The sequence below is a fragment of the Medicago sativa genome, chromosome 1 (assembly GCF_051527215.1).
Source record: "Medicago sativa cultivar Bolivia chromosome 1, Bolivia_mono, whole genome shotgun sequence".
Taxonomy (NCBI): domain Eukaryota; kingdom Viridiplantae; phylum Streptophyta; class Magnoliopsida; order Fabales; family Fabaceae; genus Medicago; species Medicago sativa.
Genome location: NC_140749.1, coordinates 84878729 through 84889602, shown reverse-complemented (window position 1 = coordinate 84889602; position 10874 = coordinate 84878729). Strand labels below are relative to the sequence as shown.

Here is a 10874-nt window from a genome sequence, read left to right as displayed (position 1 = left end):
TATTTAAGGCAGCAACAACCAAAAAAAATATCTATGATTACCAAAAGAAAGAGAATGATTTCGACGAAGGTTATTGCAAGTCTGAGAAAGGATGAAATTCGTTCAATCAACAATGTTGGTAGAGAAGCAAATTGCACTTGCCTCGCTGTGTTTTTTTTAATTGGTCGAATGAGAAGTTAATAACCACTTGTTGCATTTAATACATTTACTTTTTATTTTTTATGCGAACCAAAACATCTCTGTGCGCAACTATGGATGACAAAATTCTTACACTTGAAATTTAACACTTGCAATCCTAAGGCTGAATTTAAAATATCTTTAGTTAAGTTGGGAAAGAATCCTAACCATCTCAAGTGCTCTTAAGGGTGTGCTTTAATACATTTGAATCAAAATAATGACTTTTTGATAAATAGTTTATTTATAATACTCCCTCCGGTCCTATATATAAGAAAAAATTCATTTTTTAGATACATTTAATAATCAATGTATCTAATCTTCATTGTAAACGAGATACATTAATTATTTAATGTATCTAAAAAAAGAATCTTTTCTTATATATAGGACCGGAGGGAGTACTAACCAATATTTTATACCTCGAAATATAAGGGGGGATCAATTCATATTTTTCAACAAATGACATCAGAGCATTTGGTTTTTGACTCAGAGTTTTAATGAATTCAGGTCTAAATGAGGTTTATGATATGTTTCCAACTTTAAATAATAGAGATTTGTAAAAAAAAAAAAAAAAACCCTTTTTTTAGAACCTTAAAAATAGAGTTTTAATAAAAAAAAAAAAAACCTTAAAAATAGAGTATACAAATTCTTAAAGGGTCTTGCTAACTTGTGCCCTAAGGGCACAAGATAAGAAACTAAATATAGAAATTGAATCTTGGAAATTGTACATTTGTAACCTTAAAAGCTTGAAAACTTATCTTTTCAATGCAATATTTATTTTTTAATTCTATTTTAAGATTTTTATCTTGTGTCATAAAACCAGGTACCTATTAGGTACCCCCAATGGGAAGAATTTTTTTAGGGTCTTAGAGTGTGTTTGGTTCAGCTTCTACACCCCTTAAAAGCACTTTTGGTAGCTTCAAAAGTGAAAACTTGTAATTCCAACATGTTTGGTTCAACTTCTCAAAATCAATTCACATCTCTAAAAGCAATTCTGGATGAAGCTACAATTTCTAACTTTCGAGTTAGCTAGAATCAATTCTCCAATAAATTTTATATTTGATTATTACAGTCTATTACTTTCCTTTATTTCCCTTTATCAATTCTCCTTCCTTTTGCTTTGTATTTAATTTGATGAACCAAATTTAATCAGCAAACTTAACGAACCAAATTAGCCCCCATAAAATATTTATGGTCATGAATTACCAAGTTTTTGATTTTCCTTTACGGTGTTTCCTTTCAAATTTACTGTATTTTTTTACCTTTCTTTTACGCTATATTCTATCAATTTTGGCAACTAACTCTATTATTATTTAACTTAAATATATTTTATCAAAAAATATAAAATATATGAACAAATATTATGTAAAATAAAATTGGTTTAATGATTGTATTTATTATTTTTTAAATTAATATAGAAAATTTGTTGGGAGATTAGTCACTTTAGTCACTAAATAGGAAAGGAGTCGTAACTTTAGTTCCTGAATGCAAATAAATTGCAAAGTAGTCCTTGAATGTAGACTCTGTTAGTCAATTCAGTCCCTGAATGCAGACTCCGTTTGTCAATTTAGTCCTTGAATGTAGACTCCGTTAGTCACTTTAGTCCCTGAAATTGACCAACAAAGTCTACATTCAGGGATTGTTTTGCAATTTCTCTACATTCACGAACTAAAGTGACTACTCCTTTCCTATTCAGGGACTAAAGTGACTAATTCCCCAAAATTTATTTATTTAGAATAAATAATATATGGGGTAATAGTCACTTCGGTCCCTGAAATTGTAATGAGTAGTCAAAATAGTCCTTCAATGTATCAAAACTTCAAAATAGTCCCTGATTATGCATTTTGTTAGTCAAAATAGTCATTGATGTTAAAATGTTTAATTAATATTGTCAGATTAGTCCTTCAATATACTTACTTATTGTCATATTAGTCCTTATAAGTACATGTTTATTGTCATTTTAGTCCCTATATGAAAATAGTTATTGTGAGCATTGAAAGGTTATTTTAGTGTCAAAGACTATTTTGACTAACATAATGCACAATCAAGGACTATTTTGAAATTTTGATACAATGAAGGACTAAAATGACTAATCATTACACATTCAGGGACCAAAGTGACTATTACCCCATAATATATCTACATTTGGTATTTTCTACATATACATTCAACTTTGTCTGTTTATTTGTATTTAGCAATGTCTAATTTACTAATTATACATTCAAAAGTAATTTTGATCAAAACTATCCAAACAACATTCAGTCTGTTTAATCAATTGTGCATTATTGTATCCAAATATAAATCAATTCTCTCAAAATCAATTCTGCCAGAATCAATTCTATCAGAATCAATTCTATCCAAAGCTGAACCAAACACACACTTATAAGACCCGGGGTCTTACTTAAAACCTCCACTTTTAAGCGGGACCTGCACTCTTTTAATATTAAAAAATTGAAATATAATGATATAAAGTTATTGATAGTTGATTAATGGGTCCCATTAAAGAACTTTGTATGAGATTTGGGTTGGAGTGATTGATTGTTTGAGCATCCACAATGGAGACCCTAAATTTTGAGGTCTTCAATGGGTCTCACATAGACACATCACTTTTTAATAATTTTTTAATAATAGTACTTAATAGGTACTCAACCACCCCAATGGAGATCCTTTAACAAAGGGTCTAATATGGTCCCACAAATATTATTTAATAGCCATGAAAATTATTATTTTAATAAAAAGTGATGTGGGCTCATTTAAGAATGGGGTCTTAAGTTAGACCTTGATCTTTTAAGAGCACCCACATACATGTCATCCATATGGGTGGTATAAATGGACCCCACTCAATACATTATAGGGTTAATTAAGTTTTTAGTCCCTATAAATATTCAGGATTTTGATTTTAGTCCCTACAAAATAAAATCGTACTTTTTAGTCCCTATAAAATTTTCCATCAACATTTTTAGTCCCTATAAAAATTTTCCATCAGCATTTTAGCCCCTGTAAAAATTTTCCATCAACATTTTGGTCCCTAAAATGCTTAAGGAAAATGTCACAGGGACTAAAAAGTGTGATTTTATTTTGTAGGGACTAAAAACAAAACTGTAAATATTTACAGGGACTAAAAACTTAATTAACCCTACATTATATTATTTCACTTTTTAATTATTTAAACCACTCACTTATATTTTCTAAATATTCATACCACTCATCTAAAACTTTAAAATGGGTCTCATCAAACATCACAATATCTCTTACATTTATATTTTATATTATTTTTATCAAAGAAAACAGGAAAACTACCGTAGCAATGCAATACTACGGTGCCAAGAAAAAGCCTGACATATTGCTATGGGGAAATGAGATACCACGGCATTTTGCAGGCGATGTGTATGCTCTAAGACCTCTAATTTTTTTCCCACAATGGGAGTACCTATTAGATACCAGGTCTTAAATGGTGAAGACCTCACCATTGTGGATGCTCTTAGGTACTACTATTAAAAAATTATAAATAAGTGACGTTTACACTTGAGACCTATTTAAGAAACAAAAAATGAGTGTCAATAAGGGACATAAGTTAACATTTCTATTCTTAAAAGGAAAATATAAGTAAAAAAAAAAAAAAAAACTTAAAATATAAAATAATAATTTTTACATTTAACCAAAACGGTGTGTTACCCTCACGAATAATATCTTCTTCTTCCTCCGTAGGGTTTTGCAGGTTTTCTCTTTTCACTAACACCAAATCAAAGACTGGTACAATGTATTGCATCTTCATATGACACCATTTATCGTCACCAACAACGTTGTTTCTATCGACACCTCACAACATCATCGTACACGGTACGCTATATCGCCCCTTTCACATTTTTTCACTGTTCTTCAATTTCAACAACCCGCATGTTTTCAATTCGATGGATATCCATAAATTTTTTAGCTTAAAGAATTTCTGGAAGGTTCCATTGCAAGGAAACTTGGTTGTTATACTGGAAAAATCGTGTTTGTTGTTGTTGAGCGTTTCTGAGTTGCAGAGATGATGGGTTGGAATTCTAACCATGAATTCAATAGCCCTTTTAGGTTTAAGGAAAAGGGTTGTCCTCAAAATTTCTCATTGTTTTGTTATTTCGCGGAGATTGTGCAAGGATACGTTTGCTGGTAGTAATAATAATAAGTTTGAATGTATTGAGGAGCCTTTGAAGAAAATAGTTTCTGATTTTGATTCTAATTTGGATAAAGGGTTTCATTTGAACGAGGATTCGAGTTTTGATCAAAATCCATTTTCGCTCAGACAAGGGTTCATTGAAAGTGTGAAGTTAGATGCTAAGAGGGCTCTTGAGGTTCTTAGACAAGATGGTCCTGGTTTAGATGCTAGGTTGGTTTTAGAGGAGTTGGGTATAAGACCTTCGGGGATTCTTGTTAGAGAGGTTCTCTTTGGAATTTTGAAGAATATAAATATTGAGAATAAGACCAGGTGTGCAAAGCTGGCTTATAAGTTTTTTGTGTGGTGTGGTCAGCAGGGGGATTATCGGCACACGGCGAATGCCTATCACTTGATTATGAACATATATGCCGAGTGCAAAGAGTTTAAGGCGTTGTGGAGGTTGGTCGATGAGATGATTGGGAAAGGTTATAAGGCTACTGCTCGTACTTTCAATATTTTGATTTGTACTTGTGGCGAGGCGGGCCTGGCTAAGACATTGGTGGAGAGGTTCATAAAATCGAAGTCCTTTAACTATAGGCCTTTTAAGCATTCCTATAATGCAATTCTACACAGTTTTCTCGTGCTAAACCAGTACAAATTGATTGAGTGGGTTTATGAACAGATGTTGCTTGATGGTTATTCATCAGATATTTTAACTTATAATATTGTCATTTATGCCAAGTACAGACTTGGAAAGGTGGATCAGGTCCACACACTGCTTGGTGAGATGGATAGAAATGGATTTTCTCCAGATTTTCATACCTACAACATTCTTCTTCATGCTATCAGTAAAGGGGATGTCGGTAAAGGGGATCTCGATAAAGAGGATCTCGGTAAAGAAAAGGAACAATTTAAAGCTCTTAAACTTTTGAATCACATGAGAGAAACAGGTATAGAGCCTACTGTACTTCATTTCACCACATTGATAGATGGATTCAGCAGAGCTGGGAAACTGGATGCCTGCAAATATTTTTTCGATGAAATGAAAAAGAATGGGTGCATGCCAGATGTGGTGGCTTATACTGTTATGATAACCGGATATGTAGTGGCACGTGAACTTGAGAAAGCGCAGGAAATGTTTCAAGAAATGCTTTCCAAGGAACTAGTCCCAAATGTTTTTACATACAATTCCATGATTCGGGGATTATGCATGGCAGGGAAATTCGACGAAGCATGCTCAATGTTCAAGGAAATGGAAAGCAAAGGTTGTAGTCCAAATTCTGTTGTCTATATTACATTAGTGAGTTGTTTGCGGAATGCTGGAAGGGTTGCTGATGCTCGTGAGGTGATAAAACAAATGACGGAGACAGGGAAGTATGCCCATTTACTTTCAAGATTCAAAGGGTATAAGATGTAGTCTTAAACAAGACTTTTAAATCGAACATGTTAACTCATGGAGCATTGCCTCTTGGTTTGGTTAACTTAGGCCAATTACCTGCTACATCTTCGGCTGGTTAGATGCTGGAGAAAAGAAGTACGTGGTCCCCCATTACCCTAATATAAAATTCTTTATACACTGAGCAGCCAAAATGTAATCCTGTATACCCATTTTTGTGTAACATATGATCAATATTTGAGTTCATTATTTTAATTTTGATTCTTTCAATTCATATGTGCCTGCATATTGCAAAGAGCTTATTGTTGGGGTGCCAAAATCATCTTTACTTTTATAAAGTAAAGTGAACTTTTTGTTCCTCTGACAGAAAATATTTTGTTTATGGGTCAAGTAATTTAGATTAACTCTAGTCATGTAATTTCATTTTTTTTGCTTTTGCTGTAACCATTTATAAGTTGCAAGTGGATAAAGGATTGATAATCCATATACACTTGACAGTCCATCCATTATTTCATATACTAGTTGTTCTTCTTAGCTTTTGGAAATGATACATGTTCCTTCCCTTCCCCTAATTATAGTGTATTAGATTTGAAAGCCATCTTCTTGTATGTTTAAAGAAAAAAATTTAGCACCTGTAAAAGTCTCAACAGTGTTCTGTCGAGGGAAAACCGTTGTCTGTATAATAGTATTTATTTTTACTGTTTGGTATATTATCTTTAGTTTCCAATGTTTTACTAAAGTTACATTATTCATTATATATTTCAATTATTGTGGTCATCCCCTTTGTTGATATTTGTAGGGGCATCATTTTCATTTGTATGTTATTCATTACTGTTTTGTATCAGCTGAAATTTATGTCTATCATTCATGATTTTTAGATCAGATCTATAATTAAAATGCTCTTTTAATTTTTGAATTGTAAGACTAAGTCTCCTGGTTCGTTGGTGTATTTCACAAGTCCGGAGCAAACAGCTAAAATCATTGCCTACTTACAGATTTAAATAATTAACTGTTTGCATGGGTTTGGTCTATGCCCCCATATTTTTGTATTTAATTTTTGTTTTTTGACATATTTTTGGTATGCTGCAGATGATTTAGAGCATAGGGTGCCGGCCTAGTTGGGATTCCTTCCTCTATAGCGATGTCTCTGCATACCATTTTTTTCTTAAAAAAAGACAGACTTCTGTCAATATGCATAATGGGATCACAAAGTCCAAATAGTTAGGATGCTATGCTAAGTCCAAATTAAACAGTGGTGGTTTATTCATTCATTATGTTTGTATTAGTAAACAGGTTATAACAGGAGCTGCCCTATATGGAGATAATCAAAGCTGCCAAATCTTAGGTAAATATTTTTTAATTCAGTATCAGCATTCTTCAGATTCACATTTATCATAGCACCCTGTGTATCAAGATTGGAAGGAGCTGATGCCAACAATGCAGAAGAGAATTTTGTTCACACACTGAAATAATCAAGTTCATTTGAATGTCAAAGTGCGACTGTGTTGAAAAAGGGAACTGGAACCATTATATGTTGATTTCGCGTTCAGGGTAATTTAACATTATTCCCCATAGTCACGCCAAAGTTCGTTTTTTTAAGAAATTTCAGCATTATGAAGACATTTAGGTGATTAATGATGGTTAAATCTTTAAACATAGTTACCTACGATGCAAGAATTTACAGCCACAGAGCAAGGGCCTCTATTTTTCATATGAATGTATCATAATTATCTCCTTTCTTTTTGGTCTTATGCTTCTCTTGGCTTTTGCTGTCATCCTACAATATTTATCAATCTTTGCATATAGTTGTATCACTAGTCTCCAACCATGTGACACTATTTTTGCTTCTCACTATTTAATCATAAGCTTATTTTTATTTGAATTGACTTTTTCCTAACAGTTGAAATTGAAATTATGAAACTAACTACATGGTTTTCATTAGAGCGTCATAATATTTAACTTTAACAGCATTTACCATGGAGTTTGTATTTGTTGCACATCATTTACCTCCATACCTAACCAAATGATTTGAACAGAATGATTAGTGAAAGTTATTTGGTCATCAAGCAATCATGTTATTTGAAAACCCTTTATGTACTTTGGTTCCATTTGTTTATAGAAAATGAATCTTAGTAGGGATGCCAAATCTTTTTGCCTTTTACCCATTTTTGTGACATTTTACAATCATGAACCGAAGTCATAGATATTATCACTATAGAAGTCATTTACACCTTAATGAATTTTTGTTTGAGCTCAGCATAGTTTCTCATCAATGAAATGAATTTCATGTTATGATGAAGATAACTTCTCAGCATTGATGTGTATTGTCTTTATTTTTTCTCCTCTTGTTTCTCCTCTTTTTTCTCTTCCTTCTTTTCGTCTTTCTTTTCTTCTTTTTTCTCTTCTTTGGCAGGTCCAACTGATATTATATCTACCTTCCCTACTTTCTTCAGCTTCTTCACTACTGCAACTGTATCCATTTCGCCAATAACTGTTAACTTCTGTTCGTTCACATCTGTAGCGATTGAATCAACTCCTGTTATAAAAGTACCAACAGTTACACAGATGAATTTTATTCCATTAATGTGTTTCCAGGGCAGAAATTTAGTTTTCTGGTAAATTGGAGCAAATGAAAATGAAATCATAAATTCTCACCATAGATATCAGCAACTGCTTCTATTGCTTTCTTTTTTGTTTTGTCATCTGTCATAGTGAGAACCTTTAACACCACCTTTTGCTATGGATCCAGTGAGGGACATCATATTGAGACAAACATAAGAGGATAGAAAAAGTGGTAAACAAAATTCTAAATCGAATCTTTCATTTAACTATAACCAAACAGTACATGAGGCGTCAGTTCAGCTAGAATTTGACCTTATAACCTCAAGAGATAGATTCCAAATTCCCTCAAAAACAATTTAAAATAGTCGTTAGTGTCACTTTAATTAATAATGATTTATCTATTTCTTATTTTTTTTCACTTTAATTAATAATAATTCAGCTAGAGTTTGTAAAATGAATATATGCGCACATGGATGGAGTATTAACAGTAACAAGAAAAAATTGTTCTGTAGAAACCCAAATGAGAGAATCCATACCTGAGCCATTGTCACAGGGAAGAATGATGTGAAAACAAGGAAGATGAGAATGAAGGCTTGAGAAGTTGTGGCTTTTGTAACAATATAAGGTAAGGCGTGCGGTTGTGAATTGTCTTGTTTAATTGTGGTTGTATCTATGTGTGTTACATTACATCCAAAGGATGGACACTTTAAAATGCAATTTTCTAGCCAGCATGATGCAACTCAAAAGCACACATAGGACAAATGGTTGATGTGGTAATGGCAGGTTACGTGCCATTTGAAATATCTTCTCATTTCTCTCTTTTTTTTTTCTTTCTTTTCACCTTGTTATTATATTGTTACCTACTTACCTTTTCCTACCTAAAGAAAACAAAATTGTATCACCTTAGAATATAAAAAACCAGCAAATTTTGTATAGTAGATTCCCATATTTGAAAAAATATGTTGAGGGTAAAGTCTTCTACCCTATCTATACAAACCACACACGGTTAATGCTAAAGATGTTTGAATGGCTCCACTCAAATCAATACAAATTAGTTGGATAATTTGTGATATATGGATGTGAGTTCACTGTAATGATTGAATAAGATCAATACAAATTAGTTGGATAATTTGTCATTTGAGAGGTTACCCTACCCCTATGGACTTTTTGAAAGGTTCGTTTATTCAAATTTGGTATATATTGTTTAGTTCAATTAACAATATTGATATTATTAGACGGAACATTTTCATCTAAGTTTGAGCCTAAAATTTTGCAGTTGTGTGTTTAAATTTTTAGGTAGTATTTATCACTTCGTTTAAAGGTAAAACCAAATGGATTCTAATGTGAATAAATATATTTTTGGTATAGGTAAAAGAGTATGCATATGTTTGGTCAATAAAAATGACCAAATTTTGATGTTAGTCACCTAATTTTTATTATAGTTTTTTGTTTTTCACAGATAATTTTTATTTTTTTATAGTTTTTTTTTTGTCAAGTAGTATAGTGGTTGGAACTCACACATTTTAAATGTAGAGAAGTTGAGCGTTTGGGGTTCGAACCTTGACCCCTGCATATATTATGTAATGCCTCTACCAATTAAGATAATCTTGCATACACTTTTTTTTATAGTTTTATTCCTCCAAAATCTAAAATCAGTATTTTTGAGTCATGGACATGTTTAATGTTTTTTTTTTAAAGAATGTTTAATGGTTTTATGTTTGCATTTGGCTACTAAATATCTTCTTTGATTTTTAAATTAAATTCTAATAATATCCATAAAAAAATTAAATTCTAATAATATAATGTCCAAAAATGAATGCTTAGGACAAAAATCACGTGGTATCAAATTTTATACGTATAAAAATTACAAAAAATTGTCCACAAGTCATAACTCAGCTGATAAAAATGTCAAAATTGATTAGATTGAATGTTACCGAGGTTCGAACCCCAACACTTTTATGTGTGAGTTTATAGTGTGGTTATTGTCATTTCGTCCATATAAAAAAACTTATAAATGAATTTATTTTTGACACACAAAAAAAAAACTTTCAATGGATTAAAACTAAAATTCGCTTCGATCTCCAACTCTTGTATATGGAAGAAAAATGTAGTTAAAAAATGAGAACTTACATTATGTGTCGAACAAGTTTTTGACGGAGATTAGTTACTGTTAATGACGACGGAAACTTCATACCTATAACACGGTAAAAAACAAACTAAAATTCATGCATACGAAAAAAATAATTAGTATGAAAATATTTATTTTAGGGTTAAATATGTTTTTGGTCCCTATAAAATTGGGACCTTTTAAGTTTGGTCCTTACTTTAATTTTAATAGTTCTTTTAGTCCCTAAAAGATTTTTCTGCACTCAGTTTAAGTTCCTCCTCAATTCAAATTTGTTTAATTTATGCTTAAACTCTTGAGTTTTTGAACAATTTTTTGCACACATGTTAAGAACATTACTAAAAGTTGCTCTGCAAAAAATTGTCGCAAAATTTGATTTCTACGTCCAAATTTTGTTAATTTTATCTTTAACTTTTGCCATTTTAAAAAATTCATATTTAATTCGTTTTATGTTAAAAAATTCTAAATTTTAGTTAATG

General features: G+C 31.6%; 2 protein-coding genes across 2 annotated transcripts; one reads left to right on the top strand and one right to left on the bottom strand.

Annotated features, from left to right (window-relative positions):
• The first annotated feature begins 3807 nt into the window (after positions 1-3807).
• Positions 3808-7533, top strand: LOC146958432 (pentatricopeptide repeat-containing protein At3g60050-like). The gene is made up of 2 exons (XM_085739926.1): positions 3808-5846; positions 6798-7533. The coding sequence occupies exon 1, from the start codon at positions 4227-4229 to the stop codon at positions 5727-5729; it is 1503 nt and encodes a 500-aa protein (XP_085596052.1). The 5' UTR covers positions 3808-4226; the 3' UTR covers positions 5730-5846; positions 6798-7533.
• A 304-nt stretch (positions 7534-7837) lies between these two features.
• Positions 7838-9012, bottom strand: LOC146958431 (heavy metal-associated isoprenylated plant protein 39-like). The gene is made up of 3 exons (XM_085739927.1): positions 8807-9012; positions 8364-8445; positions 7838-8244 (listed from the first exon to the last, which is right to left on the bottom strand). Exons 1-3 carry the CDS (start codon positions 8813-8815, stop codon positions 8039-8041), a joined length of 297 nt encoding a protein of 98 aa, XP_085596053.1. The 5' UTR covers positions 8816-9012; the 3' UTR covers positions 7838-8038.
• Between the last annotated feature and the right edge of the window lie 1862 nt (positions 9013-10874).